At 37.5% G+C, this 23,730-nt stretch overlaps 1 protein-coding gene across 3 annotated transcripts in view; it reads right to left on the bottom strand.

Moving 5' to 3' along the window:
* The window catches only part of CLCN3 (chloride channel, voltage-sensitive 3), a 37,433-nt gene extending 13,736 nt beyond the window's left edge, over positions 1-23,697 (bottom strand). For 2 of the 3 annotated variants that reach the window (XM_010292199.1, XM_010292198.1), the window contains exons 1-7: positions 23,614-23,697; positions 11,206-11,363; positions 9,117-9,216; positions 5,919-6,106; positions 5,126-5,248; positions 3,562-3,768; positions 1,181-1,261 (exon numbers count right to left, since the gene is read on the bottom strand). In XM_010292199.1, coding sequence (XP_010290501.1) covers positions 1,181-1,261; positions 3,562-3,768; positions 5,126-5,248; positions 5,919-6,106; positions 9,117-9,216; positions 11,206-11,363; positions 23,614-23,695 — 939 coding nt within the window. In that variant the 5' untranslated portion in view covers positions 23,696-23,697. Of the gene's footprint in view, positions 1-1,180; positions 1,262-3,561; positions 3,769-5,125; positions 5,249-5,918; positions 6,107-9,116; positions 9,217-11,205; positions 11,368-23,613 lie in introns of those variants that run through there. The other variant, XM_010292200.1, reaches the window with a different exon arrangement.
* Positions 23,698-23,730: the final 33 nt, after the last annotated feature.

Here is a 23,730-nt window from a genome sequence, read left to right on the forward strand (position 1 = left end):
TTACAGTACTGCTGCTCACATGGTATAGGCTAAAAAAAAGTTCTCAATTTACATTAACAGTATTATTCCTATCACTTGGAGCACTGGCGCTCCAGCATATACTATGTTTTTATAAAGCTCTACAACAATTCATACTCATACCAGTTTTAAAGACAATACTAAAGCAGTATTGAAACCACTGCTGTTTTAAGACTGTTAGGAAATAATGCATAGTAATTTATGTTTAAAAGCTTCTCTGTTTGTAAATATCTCTTTCTAGCATTCACAAGAACCAGACTGTGTACTAGCTGCTCTCTCAAATTTCCTGCTTGTACTGTTTCATCTCCATTCAGCCTACATTGAAAGGTTTCTGGCAGATGTGTTATTTTTATGGAGTACAATTAAAACATTTTTAAAAATCCTCAAAACAGAGCATCCAATTTCATACTTAAGCCCCACATTTGAATTTCAAGAGAGTTTTTTTCTGAGCTGTTCTGGAATTTTTTTTGGCAACAAAGGAATTCCTCAAAATCCCCTAGTGATATAGCAAAATTATACATGAAAGAATATTTAGCTTTCTTTTTTCAATTCAGAAACTTTTAGATTTTTAGTTTTTTTGAAAAACCTGATGTTCTAAATAACATCCGTATGTAGTTTGAAAACAACTAATGGAAACTAATTTAATACAAAACATTTCTTGGAGAAGAGAGTTTGGTTGCCTTGGAGGTCAATTTTATAGCGTATTTGCCTTTTTAATAATTCATGTATTCAACTGTGTTTAGTGTCTGAAACTTTAGGAAAAGTAATGTTTAAAAACTTGTTTCACAAAACTGTAAAACAGTTTTCTAAAGCCTTTTTCAAAACTAGAAAGAAAATGCCTGATTATTTTTTTTTTTTTTTAGAATATACTCCTAGAGTGAAAAACTACTGTACCTCTATCTGCATGTAAACTGTAATTATTAACTGAATCAGCCCTTCTCCAGAAAAATGTAACTGAGAATACAGCAAAGCTGACATTCATCAAAAGAAAAGAAAAAACATCTTAGTTTGCTGGTAACAGGGCTCTTCATTTTGAAATGTGGGTCCAAAAATATTTCCTTCTTGGGAAAGACTCCGCACCTTAAAGGAGTCTGACATTATTCATGCTAAAAGAGATTTTTTTTTTGTAATATCTATCCTTCGGTGCCATCTCTTGACATACCTCCTCCAGACTGAAAAGGACTCCACCAATTGGGGCACCAAAGGCTACAGATACTCCTGCTGCTGAGGCAGCTGACAACACCTGGAAAAGAACAATGGTGAGGGTTTTCTTCCCCAGCCTGTGATATGTCTTAAACATGAAGAACCAAATCTCATTACAGCTACCAGTTTCTTCTATGTTTCTGCCAAGGACACACAGACTGACTAACAGAAAAGCATCAAGTAAGTGTAATCAGAATGCTCAGAAGATGTGGCCAGGGGACCAGCAGCCACAGATCAGGTACTAGCCACAACAAAGCCAAAGATGCTGCTCAAAGCTTCCCCAGAAAAGCACCCAAAGGAGTCTATGCTTCAGTATGAAACTGCTGATATCTCATTTTCAAGAAACTGTAGTAAGCTTTCTCTGTGCCAGATGTGTGTGGTGGAGAAGTCCACACAATTTTATTCAAATATTACTCAAGGGACAAAAATTGATGACATAGTACATAGCTTTTATATCAGTCCTGGAGCTTTGCGCTCAGTAGTCGTCAAGCAAAAACTTGCAGAGATTAAGAGAGAGATTAAGAGGAACTGAAGCAGCAGACAGTCCTCCAGCATCATGGAGGAATTCTGTTCAATACATGAGGATTGTTAAAGTGTGTGCTAATTGTAACAATAATGGACAAATTCATTGCAAGAACACTGATGCCCAGGTAGTAGCCCTTACACATCTGTGGAAGAATACACAGAGAAACTCTAAGAATTATTGCATTATTCTGTTCTGAGATGAGTAGCTAAACCATAGGTAAATTAAATGATTTAAGAATACACAGCTTTGAAATACGAAGTGAACGCAAATTTCCCATGCTCTGCAGTCTCCTTCCAGAAGTACAGAAGTTGAGACTGAGACCTGAAGCACAGTTGGGATGACACCCTTTTTTATTTTACAATACAAACATTTTATTGAATTAGTAAGAATGTTAATCTTGCTACTCTCTATGACTGTACCTGCTTTCATTAGCATGGCACTCTCTACTGGGTTTACGTGACAAGGTTTTGATAGCAGGGGTCTGTAGGGGTGGCTTCTGTGAGGAGCTACCAGAAGTTGCCCCATGTCCAACAGAGCCAGTTCCAGCTGTCTCCAAAATGGACCTGCCACTGCCCAAAGCTGAGCCTGTCAGCGATGCTAGGGGCACCTCTGTGATAAGATACTTAAGAAAAGGTAAAAAACACTGCACAGCAGCTGTGAGAGAGGAGTGAGAAAACTGTGAGAGGAACAGCTCTGCAGACACCAAGGTCAGTGAAGGAGGGGCAGGAGGTGCTCCAGGCACCAGTGCAGAGACTCCCCTGCAGCCCATGGTGAAAACAACACTGAGGCAGGCCGTCCCCCTGCAGCTCATGGAGGACCATAGCAGAGCAGATATCCACCTGGAGCCCGTGGAGGGCCCAACACTGGAGCAGGCTCCTGGCAGGAGCCACAGTCTGTGGAGAGGAGCCCACGTAGGAGCAGGTTTTCTGGCAGGAACAGTGGCCTGTGGAGGATCCAGGCAGGAGCAGTCCATTCCTGAAGGACTGCACCCCAGAGGAAGGACCCATGCTGAAGGAGTTTGTGAAGGACTGTCTCCCATGGGTAAGACCACACGCTGGAGCAGGGGAAGAGCATGAGGAGGAAGGGGCAGCAGAGACAAAGCATTATAAACTGACCACAGCCCTTGTTCCCCATCCCCATGTGCTGCTTTGGGATAGAAAAGTGTGAAGTTGAGGCGTGAAGCAGAGCCTGGGAAGAATAGAGAGTGGGGGGATGGTGGTTTGAGTTTTGTTTTTATTTCTCACTATCCTGCTTTGTTTTTAATTGGCAATAAAGTAATCTTCCTCAAGTCTAGTCTGTTTTGCCTGTGATGGTAATTGGTGAGTGATCTCCCTGTCCTTATTTTGATCTATGAGCTTTTAATTTTATTTTCCCCTGGTGTCTTGCTGAGGAAGAGAGGTGAGAGAGCAGCTTGGTGGGCACCAAGGCTTAACCCACCACACTCTCACTAACAACAAAAAACTGAAACAGAGCAGAAACACTGCTGTCACCAACCCTTTCCCAGGAATACTTTGTTCATTGTTCAAAAGCCCTCTGCTGTCCTCACAACTGAACACACTCATCAATTACCAAAAGGTAGAGCCAAGAACAGAAATAATTTAAGTAAAATCAAATGGTCTCTGAGGTGGGAGTATGACACGGAAACAATTTACCTTGGAGAATGCTAGGGATAATACATTGTTCTTAACACAAAAAATAACACTGATAATCCAAGCCTAAACACGGACCAAGAGAACAAATATCTTGCTTTAAATAAATCAGTGTAAATGCATTGATATATAATACATTCTAGAAATGCTTTTAGAAGAACTTACCTCCCTTTTTTTAGCTTCATTTGTGCTGTACTTTGGAAAGAGGTAGGAAAAAATATTCCCACAGCAGCAGGCAACATGTACCAAGGGACCCTCTTTTCCTAAACTTAAACCTGATGCAACAGCCAAGACTAAAGTAATTGTTTTTATCATCAAAGTCCACTTCCCCAAGTAACCTCTGATGATGAAGCCACTCAAAATAGTTTTTATCTGGAAGAAAGAAAAAATGGTATCTCTTATTGTATTCTCCTTTCTTCAGAAAAGAATTACTTTTATCATTTTAGCTGCAAAGCTTCAAAAATAGCCTTTTCAAATGACTAACTTTATCACGCTTTAAGAAAAGTATTGTTCAGATTGCTACACTGAGTCCATTTGGTTGCCAGATGCTCTCCATTTGCAAATTATTCTTAAACACCAGACAAGAACATAAAATATCATTATCAATTATATTTAGTAGAATATTAATCTGCAGTAGCTTCTAAGACTGCATTTATTGGTTTATGATGTAAATTATCAAGCGAAAGTCAGAAAACACTCAAAGGAAACATAAACCTGCAAACACTACACTCAAAGTCATCTATTGTAGCAGTATCACATTTGCACCAATTTTAATCCTCTGTTTTCTCCTTATGTTTTTCGATCTCTACATAAAAATTTAACAGTAGATTTCTTGACATAAAGATGGAAAAGATCAGCCTTTTCCACTAGAAAAGATGTGCCACTTGCCTAAGGTATTACTTTGCTTAACAGTGTCATATTACTAGCCTGGAAAATATGCCCACATACAGGAAATAATATACTTATCATAGGAAAGGACAACATGCCTATAAATAGGTTGTACACAAAACACTGGGCAGCTGTGTCTAGAAAGTAAAGGTTAGTTAAATATGGAAACCAATTTAGGATGAAATCTCTTCTGGAATAATGACACAGAACTACTCCAGGCTTATTCAGTGGCAGGATTTGTCCTTCAACTTCTACAACACACATACATAAAGAAATATTTACACAACTACTGGACAAGTGAGATCAACCAGACTTTGACTTGGGGTTTATCCCTCCCATTCTGTGTATAGTAGCAGACAGCAATTGTAAAAAGAATGAGTTTTTGAGGATATTACACATTTTACTTTGTGACTGTTCCAATGGTTTGTGCTAGATAAGGCAATTAAAGCCAGTGCAACAAAAGATCAACTGCTGATCAAAGGACCCATATTCTGTCAGTGAACCACTGCTGTCTTATCCCTGTAGGGAGGGTGAGGATTGGAGGGAGGTTTGGAAATCACTCTTCAGAAGCCTACTCTCTTAAGCTCAATGCTGGCTTAAAAGGTAGTCCAGTGAGAAGCGTGCAGCAAAATCTACAAGCTCAGGAGATTCTCTAAAATTTGCGGTATTTTTCTCAGCAACAATTAGCACAATTACATTATTTCAATTTGAATACTTGTATGAACGTATTTCATCAAAGTCACAGGGTGCTCCCTCTTGCCTCCCTCCTGACCCCGTAAGGCAGCAGGGCTTTTCACCTTCACATGAAACATTTATAATGTATACATTACTTAGACCTTACCTCAGGTATCCCCGAGCCACAGGCGTAGGGAGCAAATACCTTCACCAGAGAAACTGCTAAGAAGGCAAAGCTCAAAGCCCAGAAAATGTACATTATGTAGTTCATTATGTATGAACCTGGACCCTAAAAGCAAAACCAAATACAAACAAAAAGTCAGAACATAAATTTGATGTAGGAGCAAAATCACTACTTAACCCAGAAGTACTCTTGCTCAAGTACAGCTACACACACATTTTGAGGGACAGTAACTATTACCAAGCCAAGAGAGAATTTGGGTTGAAAAGCATAAAATCATGACACCTGCACATCAGCAAAGACTGTGTTATACAAGGTAGAAAGTGTTCTAACACTTCATCTTAAAAAGAAAAAATAAACATAACGCAGCTATTTTTTAATAGCTATTAGCTGTTAAAATCTACTGAACACTAAGTCTTCTTTATTTAAAAAGTTTTGCAGTAGAAAAAATAAAACCGATCTATTTTTAGTTATTAAAGAACACCACAAATTTCATTTTTTTTTTATGTATAGATATGATCAAGAATAAAATTCTCCTGTTATTAACAGTTCTATACTCTCACAGCTTCCTTACACCTGCAACACTCCAAGCCCCCTTGCAGTGCATGAAATGCACATTTATTACAGTACAACCTATTAATCAATTCAACTGTTGAAAAATGGATCAGACAGTACAACCCAAATCTGCGTTCAATGCCCTAACCTTAAGACCATTATTTCCGTATCATGTTCAGTTGATCTGTTGAGCAAAACCATCAAAGAACGGGTAGATACTTACTTCTGCTTGCCCAATTATTAGTTCTGCCCATGTTTTCCACTGGGGACATTTATCTCTTTCTTCAAATGTGGTCTCATTTGAACCCCAACAACACTGTTCATGGTTAAACCACAAAGCACTAAGGCAAATGCCTTCCTTTAAGTCAGTCATCCAGTCAGCAGCAATATCAATTAACCCTGCCAATGCCCCTGTTGTAGAAACAGTTTTGTATTAATATTCTGGTAAATAAGAATAACATACACAGCTAAAATGAAGAAATGTGCTGGTATTAATTGATGTAAACTGAAATTACAGAAAACCTAAAGAGAGAGACATTTAAAATATTACTGATTTCCAGGAATATATCCTATTTGCAATATGGTAAGATTAGTATTTGCTGAAGAATCTATACCTTGTATATTTCCCCAGGTAAATGCATCTTTTTTTTTTTTCTATGCCACAGTTCTCCAACAGTGCACTGAAACTAAGGAGTTAAGAGTCAAAAGAGGACTGATACATTTTTGTGATAAAAAAAAAGACAATAGACCTTCTGACAAAACTACCTTGCCATGCCTCAGAGAATTCATGAACTAGCCTACTATGTTTTGTATGGAACAGCATATTTGAAGAAAGTAATTCTTACCTTGACAATAACAGTGTTAGGACAAGATAAATACAACACTAACTAAATCCTAGTGACATTCATGTAATCCACATACAAAACAACTTAATTCTGTAACATAGTGAGCATGTAAATTTCCTACTGCAGGTAACAAACAGTATAGAGAGTAAGCAGTTCACAAACTCAAAGCTTAAGAGGGCTTCTGTGTTCTAACTACATGCAGAAAACTTGCTGAAGAGTCCTCACAAAACAGGCATTATTTAGGAAATAGCTTCAAAGGATTTAAAAAAAATTATTTAAAACCCCTTTATTTCACAAAAGCAAAACAGTTTTTCATGGTTGCAGTATACTGAAAAACTACTTCTAAAGCCAGTATTTTTGTGAACATGTACAACTGTTAATTATAATTTACTATTTTTAGGTATTAATCACTACTGGAAATAGCTGTCTAGAGACAGCCACAATTTACTTGTGTAAGTTGGTAGTAGAGAATTACCTCCTATTTACTAATTTGTACTTACTAATCTTGACAGACCCTCAGTCAAAGGCAGCATTTCAGTAGAACAAAATTTGAACTAAATTAATTAAAATACATAAACATAAGATCTCCCCATGACTGAAATCAAGGCTGTACCATTTAAGGTGCACTGGACATACATAAGAGAAACCAACTGAAACTGAAAAACCTAGGAATGTTCATGTCCAAAATTTGCTTGCTTTGTTCTCAGCAGCTTGGGGGTGGAAACACAACACTGCACCTTCCCACCCAAATTATCACAAGCAATTTCCAGTAATTATACACTCCCAGTTTGTACATTCAGAGGTATATAAACATGCTACAAACTTTGCATATATATTAATATGTGATTCGTGAAAGTGATTATGTCTATATCTAAGTAGTAATCATACAGTTACTACGCCTTTCAAACAGGCATAGCCATACTCTGCAACTAATCCAATTTTCCTAGCATTTAATCTAAGACCTCTGTTTTGAAACAAGGATCTAAAACAATTATAAGGTTTTAGCATGTGTAACTAATCAACTGTAAGTTTTGCAGATTTCTTAATATAGGTTCATTCTGGAAGGTTACTGAGTACGTAATTAGTTTAACTTTATTATAGAATTCTTTAGCCTAATAACTGTGTGATTATGTTTAACAGCCTATTCTCATAGTCCTTAGGTTGTATTTGCCTCAATGCTAACATTGTAACTATGTGTAAACAGTTAATCACAAGGAAAGCAGGCCTCATGAAAATTAAAACACAAGTAGAAATGGAGAAGACAGGTGGAGAACCAACAGGAGAAGAGTTAAGAGCAAGGACTGAGAAATTAATGAGTACAGAGAAGATACCTTAACCTTGAGAATAGAAACATCCTAGCAGAAATGCTCTAACAAGACTGATAAGAAGGAACTGCTTGACTGAACGACAGAAGGGGCAAACATCCAAGGAGAAGAAATTATCCTCAAGAGACCCGTGACCAGACAAGGGAAAAAGGAGTAGGGGGCTAAGTCCCCAAACGACCACCGACGACCACCTGAGAACCCCGCGCACGTGTAGTGTAGTTTTGCAACACCAGCATTACATAAATGTAGTAGATAAGCAAGGCGGCGGTGATTTCTTGGAAAACATGGGAATATTCATGTCTTTAAGGCACATAAAGGATGAACTTTTGTTTCAGTGCACGCAAGATAGGAGGAGATAACCCCCATGCGTCCAGTGCTGCAATAAAGATGTCTGCTTAATAACGCTTTGATGTTATTGAGTTCAAATTTCTTAAGTTTGTGATTTCTTTGAATCAGTTTGAAATACTTCTTTGGAAAAACTGGACACAAAGTTTGTGACTTCTCACTACTACACATTTTGGTCACTCCAAGCAATGCTGACAGAAAGCAGCACCACATGACAGTGGACCCACAAACTATCAGTCAATTCGATCTGTAAAACTCATCCTAAAATACATTACAAACAAAACATAAGAGTTGAAGTAGAGGCCAACAAACTCTACCTGTTAAATCTACTATTTTCTGTGTAACAAATTCTGGAAAGGTATGACATAAACATATAGCTAGTCTTTGCTCATGTGTAAACATGCTTTACAAGGAAGTCTGTTTACCAAAACTATACATATACCAGAGCTACTTTTTGGTTCACATAGAATAAGCTAATAGGTTCCGTAACGTGAAAAGAAAAAACAAAACCCCAAATCATAGCAGCAAAACCATGTAGCATAATCAATTAATACACTTTCACAATAAATCCTACAGGAAAAAAGCAAAATTTAGCAGAAAGGGAACACACCAATTTCAATCACAGTATTAAAGAACATTGATAATTTAGTATGTAGAAGTTCAATAATTCTGAGAAGCTCTCACTAAATTCAGTGAGGATTTTGTTTTCCATCTGATTAGTAAACCCTCCCCTCAAAATGCTAAAGCCTGTAAATCAAGGTAGTCAACATTTTCCTTCCCTCATGGAATTATGGTAGTAGTCTGAACCAGCTGTTACCCAGGTTGGTGGATAACACACAACTGCAAAGCACAGTAACTATACTTGCTGACAAATGTAAGAAAGAAATTCTCTGTTTTTTAATTTACCTGATGCCAAACCAGTTAGTGTGACTACTAGCCATCCTGACCATGCATCGTACAAACTTTTTGTCATCTCCCATGCTGATTCTTTCTTCTTGCTGTTAATCTGCAAAGAGAAATCATTATGTATACTTGTACGTGTTTCTGTAATATGAACAGGAGAAAAAAAGTAAGTGTGACATAGAAACTGCATGATGCAAGCTGCAAACAAACATACCCTCTCTTTATACTACAAGCGTTCTCCTTGTATTTAGTGTTTTACATAGAGAAATCAGCTTGTTTATTCAGACATCAAACAACTGACAGAGGAAAGTAAATTTGATTAATTTAAAGAACTAAAGCCCAGGAAATGCATTATTAGGATAAATGAATACTTCCCATGATACACATCTAAAACATATAATTGTAAAATAATTTATCTCCCAAATCTTAAATTATTTTTGTTGAACTTTAAATAAACTATTAGTGTACTACTACTAAGCTATTCCATACAGTTCAAGCTCCTAAACTTCTACTTCAAATGTAAACATATTGCTTTTATCTTTAGACTAAAACCACAAAAAAGTAAAACCAAAAACTGGATAATTACCCTGTGATTCTTCTAGACAACTACTACTACTGACATCTGAAGTTACTGTACTGAAAAAACAATTAATTCTTCTTTTAGCCTTATTTTATTTTGTGCACTTAGTTGAAATTTGTGCATAATTTGTTTTATGATTAAACCTTCAATTTGTAACTGGATCCTACTCTTATAATTTATTCATTCTATAAAAGGAGGGAGACTGTATGTGCAACAAACAGCAAAACCTCCCCCCAACCCAACCAAACCAAGAAAGCACCATACTACACAAGGAAATCTAGAAAAAAATAGCATCCCTAAAGCAAATAAATATCTTTTATAGTTTCCTCTACATTTATGGGATTCTCAAACTTTTTTCTTTTTAATATAAAATATTGTTTCTACAGTAACATGTCTTTCAAAACCACCATGAACTAGTACTCGTTTCTTCTTCTTTTCACATCTTTGACTACATGGCCAGACAGTCTCCTATCATTCAGGGCATATTTATATATTCCACAGTAGTTCTGCAACTATAAACTGAACAGACTTGTCTGACTTTTTTGGTCTCAGACATTAAGATGAGTAGTAGCTGTGAGACCTCATCCTAGATAACCTATTTCCAGGTGTGATCTGCCTTGCCAGGATTTGGTCAGGCTCAGCATTCTATCCAGTGGCATATCCATTAGACACTAACCTACACATCCACAGTGTAAAGATGGCGTTGTGTTAATTACTGCTTAGACATCAAATTATGAAATAAAGTAGTACATGGAAAACACCTTCTTACTTTTCATTAAAAGCATTCAAACAAGGTATGTGTTCTCAGATCCATTGTCCAAGGATCTCTTTTCCTTAAAAAAGAACTAGGTAGTGCAATTGTGGACGTTTTGTTTTTTAAATGACTGTAAGGTTAATTTTTAACCATGTCAGAATAAATCAGCACATACATCCTACATTTCCTTCCAGAAAATTAAAAACGGTGCTTCCAAAGAAAGCAGAATAATGCTACAGTGTTGTCCATGAAGGAACCTCTCCCCTGACCATTCCATACAATGACAATTAATTTTTAACCATTCATGTTGATCAGTTAAAAATATTTTCGGAAAAATTACATCTCCAAATCTGTTCTGTTTTTAAGCTTGATTAATGTATCCATCCCAAAAGTTTGGCAGTAAGGCTCTAAATAGCGTATTTCCCCCTAAAACGCTATTAAACAAGTCTATTACACGAATGACAGTATCCAGCATGTTACTGACTAACACAACTCGAGTCCATTTCATGAAAGAACCCATTGCAGAGCGCACCACTGATAAAGAAGAATTACTGTTTCCCTTCCAAGTTATAAAACTGTTGCAGGACTGAAGATATCAATGAAATGGGTGTTTTTTATATAGCATTTGAGTAGTTCTAGCTGACGTAACTACTTACAAATTTAAAGTATGCACATACTTGTATGTGTTACTAGATCAGACCTTAATTCCAACACCCAACAAAAAATATTTTTCAAGTGTTGTTGTTTATCTCAAGTACCCGTCTATGCCTTTCTCTGTCTTTGCACTTCTCTCGAACCCAGTCAATGGTATGGAAGTCATCATACGTTCCTACTCCAGGAATTGGTTCATCCAAAAGATCCAGTAAATGTGTTGAACTGTTGATACTTCCTCCATTTGTCATTGTATAATGAGTTCCTGTGGCAGAGGAAAGACAGGAATGAATAAATTCTGCAATAAACAAAGTATTCTAATGTTCATAACACTACAGCATATAGAATTTCTGAGCAAGTAATTAAGACATTTCTCATAATATACATATTTTACTTCATCTAGGTCTCTCAGCATTGCATGTTACCATTTTTTTCTGTCACTCATTTGTAGGTTAAATTTGCACATTAGTGATTTTGTATTTCCATTGGTTAAATATGAATGCACTGGTCAAATTGTTGTTCTGTTTTGTGTGCACGCTCCTGAGAAACTGCAGTAGAACAGAATGGAAGAAATGAGCAGCTCCGACACACATTTAAATTGAAGTGTATTTCAGTTTATGAACTACCAGAAGAAAATCTGCCTGCAAGAAAACAAAACCAGATGACTAGACATAAAGTTCACAGCACTTCCATAAGTTGCCAGTTATTTTTAAATATACATACCATTGATTACCAATCTCTCCTACATGTCTAAGCCAAACCTAAAATACATTATCAGTACAGCTAAAAAATAACAGAAAGCCAAGCAAATAGCTTTTAAAAATTATTTTTATTTATTTATTTCAGGTAATTCACAGAATAGCCGTCAGTTATGAAAACTGGAAATACTATATAAGAAAATGTCTTCTACTAATTTGTCATCACTAGCTAGTTCCTTCACAGGCACTCTGCATAGCAATATACACAACAGCATTTCTTTTTAGTGATCAGAATAAGCAGAGCAAGAGGAGTGCTAAGAATTTTTCCCTCTTCACAAGTAATCAAGAAAGTCTTCCTTTTTTTAAGCTTTCATCTGTCATCAGTTGTGCAGTATCTTGGTTTTTTTGAGTTCCTCTGGTACATTTACAGACTCCAAGCATAATTTTCTGCTGGATGGCTGCCTAAATATAGCATGGCCACCCTTTGCCCACCCAACACAAACTGCTTCTGCAACAGTAATTGCTCTAAAGGAAACATTTATAATGAGGTTAATATAGACAATGATTTAAAGCGTCATTACTCTTACTTGTTTGGCTAAGAGCAAAATAATTTGACCAACAACATATGGCATACCACAGCAATCTCTATTCTTAAAGGTGTAGGCCCAAGTTGGCCAAGACTTCTATCAGTTCAGACAGGCACTAGAATTCATTTCACTAGATTGACACTGGAATGGTTAGGGAAGTAGAGGGTTTTTTTGAATTGGGTTTTCCTGGTTGGTTTGTTGGGTTTTTTTGAGGTTTTTTTATTGCAGGCTCAGTTCTAGTTGTTGTCAGCAGAAGTTTCCAACTTACCAAAAAAAAAAAAAAAAAAAGTCTTCAAAGGGCCTACTTGTAAACTTCCAAATGCTACAAATGCCAAGTTCATGAGCCCTAGCTCTCACCAACAACTGACAATTAGATTTAGATTTATACATACATAAAATGTGCTTTTTCCCTTTAAATTTGTGAAGTCTGAGATTTAGCAGCAGCAGTGTGATACCCAGCATTATGTTCAGATCCAAAGATGTGCCTCAGCCATCTACTGCTTGAGAGGTCTCATTTATGCCTATATACAACACAGTGTTTATTTGGACATTTTCTTCATGGTGAAAGGCAACACACAAGAAAATAATACAAAAACCCTATTAAGACAAAATGCAATCTAAAATTTTCAATATACACAAACTACTATTCATTACATATACACATTACATATAGAAAAGTTTAACATTCTACAAAATTCCATTAAAAGATTACTTTTTTTTTTTTAAGCTTCAAGTAAAAGAAGAGAATGCAAATGCAGGAGACAACTCCTCAACAATGCCAACACCATTCTCTCATGCTAGCCTGGCTGCCATCTTTCTTAATATTGTTTTTTTACCTAGTCTACGCCATATTAAATTCTCCTTCATGTATACAATGTAGCTAAGCCCTGTAAATCTCTTCCCAAATCTGCTGCTACTCTCTCTTAAGGCAGATGTAAAGAATCATTACCTATGCTTCCATTAATAAAATGCTAACAACAACAAATTTAATCAGGTTTGCTAATAGAGGTGATTGTGAAAACCTTGCTTTAGGATAAGGGTTTCGATTCTCTTGCCATTTCCAATTCTCGTAACTAGAAAGGAAGTCTAAGATACATCTCTGGCTAGCTGAAAGGTCAAGCCGGTCTTCTGGACGAGATAGTAACAAAATTCATACTGTAATGATTTCTTCAGCTCTCAAAATTAAAATAATAACAGAATACATTATGAAAACTTTTTTTTACATGAAATTAACCTCCTTCGCAAAGCAAGGAGACAGAAATTCAGCCACACTTTAATAATTAATTTCCTACAAAGTTACAATGTGATCAAGCAGTTTCCTGAACCTGAGTGATCATGGGAGGATAAAAGCTTGTCCTCCCCTTGCTCTTGTCCCAGGGGAGTTAGTTTTATGCCCTGCTATATATGAAGCAGTATCAAGCTATAAGCAGCATGCTATCCTATGCCACACAAGGCAAAGGAGAGTTGAGAGTTATAAATGTATCACAAAGAGTAACAGATGATTTTATGCACATCACAAGCTGCTGAATAGGAATTATCTCCAGGGAAGCCATCAGGGATGGCACGATACTCACTGCACCAGATCCCAAGCAGAACTTTAGGAGTAGACCACAAAGCATGGTCATTACCTGGATACAACAGAAATCCCACCAAAACCAGTCAGGTTTCTACTTTGCCAGCATTTGCTGGCACGCCAAATACTGGAATATAAATGATTATTGTGTGATAGGGAGGAGACAAGAACAAGATGTGAAGCTGAAGAAGTGGTTTTGTGGAATACAGAGCTGCTGTGAACACCTGATGCAGCTGAATAGCTATAATCTTGTACCAAGTGAGAAACAGGCAGCAGTGATACCCTGCATTAGTGTGTGGTAGAAAGGCTGCCTTTTAGAGGACCATGAAGAGGACAACTGTACAAAATCTGATGCTCTATGTAAGATACTTAAGTCTGACAGCAGTGGGAGAGGGCATTCTCCAGGTAATATTATGATCTATGTAGCATACAACTACCCGAAAGGAGAATTTAGAGAAATACACTTTTACAAATACTCAACACTTTTCCAAGCTTCCACTTCCCTTTCTTCCCTTCCTTCTCTAGCATTTCACAGTAAGATGCTCCTTCCAGCTATGATGATAATGATTCTCATCAGCATATCCTCATCATTTATTGCCAGTTTCACCAAAATGTTATTAAATTTATTTTCAACTCAACAGATTTTGTTAAAGTCCTCACCATAATATAGATCTTTCATCACAACATTCTAGCCTCCAAGCAGGAAATCATCATTACTCTTATAAATTGTAGCATTTAGCAAACGTAGCCTTCTGGACACTCCCAACATGTAGAAAGTACTTCCCCTTCCTTCCACCCCCTTTTCCCCAGTCCTCAAGTTTCAAGAGTCTTTCTCATGCTACAACTCAATGCAAGTGCTTTTCATCAAAATACAAGCAGCCTTAAGTCTTAAAAAGCGCAACAAGCACTTTCCACACAAGGTATGTAGGCACAGCCTCCACCTACGCTAAGAAAACACTGACGCTTTCCGTATGTACACACCTGAGCCATTCTGCAGCTGTAAAGAAAGCAAAGCCTTTTTTTTTGGTTACATACGCGTTTGCTTAAGGCTTTGTTAGACTGGGAAGCAGACAGTAAGAGTGGCAGACAGAGCTTCTATTACTACTGTTCTGCCAAACTAATCCATGTTACTACAGGGAGGCAAATAGTAATATACTGATCCTCTCAGAGGCTCAATACAACTCACAGGAATCCTTTCAAAGCAAATTCAACACAATCCTTCCATACATAGCAAAACCAAGGTAGCTGGCATCCCTTTATGCACACACTCTTCTTCAATAGCATCTTTAACAAGCCTGTATTCTCAACACATAACTAGCGAGCTGCTGTAATCACAGACTGCAAGCTTGCAGACAGTAAGCTTCTAGACAATAAAAGCAACATCCTTCTTCAGAGAAAGAAGACTGTCTTTTTTAGGTGATTCAGTCACTGTAGAGGTCTTGCCAGAACTACCTTCTAGGAAAGCAGCTGACTTCTGTTATCCTTCCATGCATGTCATTCCAAGCCTTCAGCACCATCCTTTCTCAGCAATCAGCTCTGGTAGTGCTAAGAACAGTTTCAAGTGAAACTGTTAAAACCCTAGTAAAGAATATCACATCATATTGAAAGAAAAAAACTGTAATAAGCTTTACTTTGGGACACCTGACCAGAATGAGGTACGGCAAAAACAAACAAAATGCTACATCGACATAACTGGAATAAGAGTAGTAGATTACAACATCATAAAAAAAGCTCTCAGGTCTGAAGAAGTGGGGGTTTGGATTTTTTGCCTTTTTTTTATATGAGAATGAAAAATAAAAAAGTGCAATCCAAAATCGCCTGAGAGCACACTGACGTCCAACAGAGAAAGCAGTCCTTACCACATTGCTCTCCATTTCCCTCTGAACATGAAGTTACACTGAACGCCTGTTAGCTCCCAACACTGATCCTATCTCTTGCTTTGCTTAGCTAGTCCCTCTTGACGTAAAGCAGGAACAAAGAAATCACAGAACTAATGTTTTGCTATACTAACACAAGTTGTTTCATACATTACAGGTTCCTCCTTGCCTTATGCCACCTGAGGCAAGGAATCTCTCTTTTTTCATATTGCATATATGTGCCTTCACACAAGCAGTCTTCAATCTTGATTTATGTTGGAACTATGATAAACTAGGCAAAAAGCTGATTTTTGTAGATCACCCACAGCATTTTTCAGGTGCCATGCAGAGCATTTTCAAAGGCTGCCTCACCTCCTCTAGTAGTGATCCCATACTCCCCTGTCCTTTTGCAGCTCAGTAGATTTCTTTCAGATTTGGAAGGAACTCTGGGCAACACACAGTTGATTAAAGTCGTGATTTTTTAAAGAAAAATACCTGTTAAGTTTTTCACTAATTTGTTTAAAAAGACAAAGATCATGTCAGCAAGAACTAACACCTTTAAAACACAAGCAGACTATTACCGCCTATTCGCTATGGTACAGTTCAAAAATTTTCAAGGTAAAACATTTTAAACCACTAACAAATCAAAACGTGAGTTGCCGACACTCATATGGTGTTGCATTTTTCACTTCATGCATCTCTTGGAACAAGTCCCCAGTGAAGGAAACCTGTATCTTAAGGGTCCTGCTATCCTGTCCCTGATATGAAGAAATGAAGAGCTAGTGGACCTGGGTTCTCACTTTTTCTTGGTGTTCTTTCTTCCAGGGAGGCAGTGGGTTCCAGTTTACACACTCTATGATTTAAGAATCCCATTGAAAATACACTTAAAACACCATGAGTTAAAGAAATGAGGGAGCAAGTGCTCCATGGTTATCTAAATGCAGTTTCACACAAGAAAGAGGTTTTGCAACATACTTGATGCTCCTGATGCCTGCATAGCTGTTCAACAATCCTTCCCGATCCTTCCTTGTGTGCAGTGCTCCTTCTTATAAAAATAGTGAGAAGAGAAACACCATGATTTAAAACAAATGTTGCATTCTGGGTAATCAAACTGTGCACGATAAATTTTTATGTGGTTCTCCACCATGTAATTATGTGAACAATTACCTAATATCACCTAGAGAACAAAACCACAGAGCTACAGCCTCTCTGGGGGACAAGATACAGAACTGAGTCCTGTCAAGAGGGTGGCTGGCAGACTTAATAAGAGACCACAATTTTGTGATAAAGTTTAAGACTCCTTCTATATGCTATACAGCATATGATATATATCTTCCGAATGCACATCACAAAATATACCACTCCATCTGAAACTTAGCATTTATCAGCTTACTCCATTTTATTAAATGAGACTTATCTCTCAGGACATAATTATACCATAAGGCTGAGCTGATCTAACATACTGCTGCCACCCAAACAGGGGACCTTGCTCCCATTCTTGGTCACACACTCCCACTCTCACCCTTGGATCAGCTCTGTCACCCTTGGGTCCAACTGCACAGTAAACCAATCAAACATGCTAATCCAGCTAAGCTGACAAAACTACCAAAAAAAAAAAAAATCTGCCATTATACAGAACTGGAATCAACCTTTTGTGCTGTCAGACAAGAAACAGTCAGTGCAAGAGCAAGAACTGAGAGATGAGGAATGACAAGCAAGTTCACCCCTTTCCACAGCAACAAACTATCAGACTAGTTATACTGAAATATATAATGCACCCATGGGGTCTTGTTAAGATTTTCATTACATCTTCCTGCTGGAAACAATTCAAAACTTCTACATAAATATTAATATCCAGACACTATACAGTAATATCCATTTCACAGAGCTCAAAACTCCCAAAGGTGGCTATGTTTAGAAACATTTCAGATTTGTGAACAAAACAACAGATAAACAATGTCAATATTGGAGTCAATGGCAGAGCAATAATAGGACCCAATTTCTCAAAGGTATTTCTTTACAAGCTATGTAATTGCTAACCTTTACAGCAAGAACACACTAGTTTGCTGCTGCTCACACATCCCTTTTTCTAGGCAGCACACAACTACACAGTACTCCCCTCAGCAGCCGTCCTTTTGGCTGACGTATTTGACTTATGCTACTCCAAGCAGCATGAAAGGAGGGAAAAAAAAAATAAATGCACCACTGAGAGTGAAAATGAAGCTAATCAGTTTAGACCAAGGCTGGAATAAGCTCTCCCTGACATGACCATCCAAACCTGCTGAGTGCTAAAATCAGCAGGGGCTGTAGCTTTCCAGAGGCCAGATACTAATCCAAGGCTTTGCTTCACCCGTGTGTCCTTGGGTATTAGGTGGCAAGGGGAATGGAGGCAGGAAGCACCCTGAATGCAACGCACACGTGGATCATTTACACTTGTAACAAAGAAGATTTGTACACACAAGATATGTTAGTGCCTCAGCTTCTTTCTGTCTCCATATTCAGACCTCAAAATAGGAGGCTTTCAATTAAAAAAAAAACACCAAACATCCAATTATCAGTTTATTTAAATTTGCCCGTAACCACTCAAGAACAGTCATTAAGCACTATTGTCTTTTCCTGGCTAGAAGTAATTTTTAAATTTCAGAATCAGAGGCACAACATGCCATGCCAGAGTGCTATCATTCGCTACTGTTAATGATCAATGAATTTAAAGTCTTTGTGATGAAGTAATACACTCCCCTCTCTGTGTAACTACGAATTTTCAGCCTGTCTCTTCAGCTGGCTCTTCTGCATCAGAGGCCTACAAGCAGAAATTGGTCTCTGCATTACAATCAAAATGCATACAAAAAAAGACAAAACTATATATACACAGACTGAAAAAAAATCAGCTGGAAAAAATCTGATAGGTGGGAAACAGCAAGACTCAGAACAAGATTTGAAGAACAGGGAACAGAAATAAAATGCTTTACCGAAGTACTGAGTGATAATCCACTCCTCTCCATTTCTTCTGCCAAAAAAAAAAAAATATTTCTGGGTTTGAAAATAACCTTTAAAAAAGTAGGAGTTAAATGAAAGTTGAATAGTAGCACCTCACAGTTAAACCAAGACTTTTAGAGACTTGCATCCAGTGCAAATGCACAGAAATCTAAAAGGCAGCAAAGCAGAGGTCAACTATTGCTCAACGTGTATAGCATAATTAAAAAAAAAAAGAACATGAATAGCTTTGGTATTTTAGTTTAAGTGGAAGAAACACTTCTGTTCCTACGATGCAGCAGAAAAAAATGTCTTTGTTATTACAGATTTCTCTTCTTGTAGTCTTAAAAGCAGAATGGACTGTATTTATTTAGTTACATCTACAATGAACTGGGACTTCAGATATGCAGTTGAAGAGTTTTGGGGATTCCCACACTACTAAACTTACAACTCAGAAGATTCATGGTACTTTCTGTTAATCACCAAAATCAAATGTACTAAACTCATAACTGAAAACCCTTATGCTCTTTTTATACTAGGAACCTTAAAAAAAAGTGCATCAGTAATTCAGTGCCATAACCATGTTGAGTTTCTCCAGGTAATGTTTTTTCTCAAAACACTCAATGTTAGACAGCTATAATCATCTTGATCACGTTTTCTGTCATGAGCCTGTAATTAGTCTAAAAAATAATTTTATTACTCTTCCTCTGCTACCAATAAATTTTCAGGGTCAAACTCTAGCTCTAAGCATGAGTACACAACTTTCACACCCACTTATTTCAAAGGTCATGCTGAGAATTTGAGTCTCTAATGGCTTTCGATTTACCTACTAATTCTTAAATGTAAGAGGCCCATCAGCAGAAATGCAGCCTAAAATACAAAAGTTTAACTTTTACCACTTCGAGGATCTGAACCGGCTCAGTATGCATCCGACAAACTCCTCCTAGGATATTATTAAATGTCCTTTGCCCCACAGCTGATGATAACAAGGGAAGCTGGGGAGGTGGGAGAGGTTTCCCAACTGTTACTATTATAGTATAGTCTAAGCAACAGGAGTTGCATCTACATGCAGGGGTGACTGATGCACAATAAAGGAAATTGAGAGTTATTTTGTTTCTCAAAAAAAAATTAAGTTTACTAAAACTAAGTCATCAGTAAATTTGGTGTGCTCTTTTTATATGTAATTTTTACATCTTCTGGCTACTGATTCAATTGCAGATTATTAGTGGTACAGCATTTCATAAATTTTGCTTGAGGACTTCCAGCATCTGAAAATCTAAGATGTACTTATGTGCATGTAACAAATAAAAGGGAGTTAACAACCCTCGTGCTTGCTGAAGCTCAATTTTTGCTACTGGTAGCCTGGCCACTATATATGTACTGCTATTGCTCAGATTTCAAATTTTTAAAGAATGCTAAAATGAATGCTTATATAGGGGGAAAAAAAAAAAGGAAGAGGGGAATCAAAGATTGCGAGCATGTGCCTGAACTGTTGGAAGACAAGCAAGATACTGATCATTTGGAACTCTGAAAACGGTCCAACCAGCAAAAATTATGCAAAAACAAAGAATTGAGCAACACAATTTATTTACACAACACATATTCCTGCATATGGTTTATGATATAAAAAATTCTTATGAAAAAGTATACATGGCAGTTACTTGCATATATGCAATTCTAAATCAAGACTTTAAAACCCCTTCTGAGAAGAGAAGTAGTACTTTTAACTGTTTTTTAGTTACCAGAGAAGAGAGTAGAAGTGGTTGGACTTGATGATCTCAGAGGTCTTTTCCAACCTTAATGATTCTATGAGTCTATGATTCTAAGTGAGCTGCGTTCCTGCAGTTTTATTTCAGTGTATCAGGGAGGATAAGCAGGTCTGGAACAAAAAATTTAGTACCACATAAAGAGAAGTTTCAGTACAGAGCAAGTTTAAAATCCTGATACAAGTATTCAATAATATCTGTATTTTTTCGTAAGAGATAATGATGACTAATCAATATTAAGATTTAACCATGATTAATAAATACATATTTTAAAATCTTTCCATTTCATGTTTCACAGCATATTTGCATTGAAAAAAAATAAAACATCTTCTTAATGCAAACCAACGGGACCGACTTTTAATAATAATAATGTATTATAATACTTTGTGTTTCACCTCACTGAACAGTAATAAAGGCTGTTAATTAAACCTTAAAGACCCCTCATGACTTAAACAGTCATTTCACCATCACTTCGGGTGAGCCACTGCAGTCAATTAAGTGCAACAAATGCTTTGATGTTATAAAGCAGTTTTGCATGACGGGAACATTACTCTGCAGGACAGAAGAGCCGTCAGTATGTGAATAAGGGAAAAAATTCCACAGGCTTTAACAATAAAGCTTGTTTTCGCAAAATATCTTTATCCATTTTCTCTTAGCTTGTTACTACAATGCTCTAAAAACCTACATGAGAGGAAAAAATCCTGGCAGCATCCTTTTCTAGACTCACAGAAAATAAGTAAATGTCAAGAATTTACTTTAAATTTCTGGGTTTGACAGCATTTTAAGCCTCATTTTAATAGCTAGGTGACAGTAACAGATTACTGTGGTATTGTAAATCAGCAGGAAATACACACATTTTTGATTAAATCTAATGAACAAACTGGTCTGGGGACTCAATTTTCTTATGAGTCATACGCACTTGACAAATTAAGATTTGCAAGAGATTATGGTAACACTGTTGGGGATTTGTTTGTCTGTTTGCTTTTAAACAAAAACTCACTATAGCAAACCGAAGAAGCACCAGTAACACTAGTTTTGAAACACAGTATTAGAATATAGGAAGTACAAACCCTAACGGAATTCAATGAAACTGCAAAAAGTGACAAGCCACAACTGGGGATTCTCCTGCTGGCTCCTAGTGGTGTCACCACAATGGGAACACCTAGTAGAAACCTCGACTGTTTTCATTACAGTATTTGTAGACTGTATATTTAATAGCAATACGCCAATGTGTCAAGACACCATTCTGCAGTACAAATATCTCTACTTTTGTCTTGTAAAATCAGCTATAATCTGGCAATTTCCCGGAATAGACAGCTGATCACATTTCAGTGTTTAACTACAATTTGCAGAGTTTGAAAGTGTAATAATAGGGCTGCTCTGCAGTTTTAATCTTTAAAACTATCTATAAATCTACACTCACAGAATGGTTGAGGTTGGAGAGAACCTCTGGATGTCATCTGGTCCAACCCCCCTGGCTCAGGCAGGGCCACCTACAGCCAGCTGCCCACGACCATGTCCAGGCAGCTTTTTAGTATCTCCAAAGCACGAGATTTCACAACCTCTCTGGGCAACCTGTGCCAGTGCTCAGTCACCCTCACAGTAAAAAACTATTTCCTGATGTTCAGAGGGAATCTCCCCTATTTCAGTTTGTGCCCATTGTCTCTGGTCCTAGCACTGGGCACCACTGAAAAAAGCCTGGCTCTGTCTTCTTTGCACACTCCCTTCAGGTACTTATATACATTGATAAGATCTCCCAATTCACACCTTGCAACGTTCTAAGAAAATATCGTCCTCCATTTCTCAGAAGTGATTCCAAAATCTGACTTAAAGAACTATCCAGCACCTCCTCTATAATAGTAGTCTGGGCAGAGAAAAATTTGCTTATCTTAAAATACCCCAAGCCACATTAGAACTTGATGATATTCTTAATGTATGCGGAAAAACATTCTAAGAATCATAAAAAGACAACAAATAACCTTTTACGTAAAGTACTAAAACACAGATAAAAATACCAGAAGAACATAAAAAAGTGTGACCTAATTTATTTATTTATAGAAATAAAAGTTTGCAAGGAAAGGTGAAACAATGAATTAACATGGACAGAAAAAAAATACATCTTAAGTAAATCACATCTTTATTCCCAGCTTACCTCCTCTCTAATGCCATCACCACCAGCCATAAATGTTGATAACTTTGTAAGTTTAGATAGACCAATTTAAACAAACGTGAGAATTTACCACATTTACTGTTTTTAAACACCAAAGTGTAACCATCAAATCTAACAAAAAAAGACTTATATCCTCAGAATCTGAAGGCACAACTTCAATTTATTCCTACTACAACTTCTCTCAGTACAAAACGAAATCTTTACAGAATGCATCGTTTTAAATTTGCAGTAAGAAACAAAAGGCAAGCTCAAAAGCAGATTTTTCCTCCCCCCCCGAACACTGTAACACTGTTTTCTTTTTAAATCTGCTTCCTTGCAAGCAACAGCGTAAGAACCTTCCACAAAGCTCCAGTTTCTTAAGAAGTCATCAATATTGGCTTAACAGACATATTATAGCTGTATGGCTTTCCCTTCATAGATCGAAGATGTCAACAATCAAGTCTAAAAGCACGTACGGAAACTTCAAAGCTAAACACTGCTCCCATTCAAGTTAGCGTGAGGCATGAGAACAGCCTATTTAATAAACTCTTGCGTATTTGGTCGTGGTCAGGCACAACCACAACTTCGGTTTGTTGGGTTTCTTTGTGCACGAGATGGTTTTATTAATGAAAAAGAAGAGAGAGAAGAGCGCCAGGAAAGACTGCCACATATCGAAGATGGAGTCACCGCCGATGTGATGTGAAGCAGGACTAATCTGCCCACAGAGACAACAATCACTGACAGCACAGGAACCAGCCAGGGCCGAATTCTCCTCCTACAAAAGGCATCAGGCTGGCAAAGCAAAGCAATGGGGTGATCAGCAAGTCTCTACACTCCCCCTGCTTCAAACCTGAACGGCAGTCTCACGCATCCAGATATGCAAACAAGTACCTCAAACGCAAATTCGGCATACCTCGTTTATGCAACTCCCTGAGGGGAATGCCGTCTCCTCCCCCGCCATCGTAGGGCAGATAGGGATCAGAAGAGACCTCCATGGCCGTGACGAACCCGAAGCCCGCCTGCCGGCTCA

Source organism: Phaethon lepturus, unplaced genomic scaffold (assembly GCF_000687285.1).
Source record: "Phaethon lepturus isolate BGI_N335 unplaced genomic scaffold, ASM68728v1 scaffold12198, whole genome shotgun sequence".
NCBI classification, from domain to species: Eukaryota; Metazoa; Chordata; class Aves; order Phaethontiformes; family Phaethontidae; genus Phaethon; species Phaethon lepturus.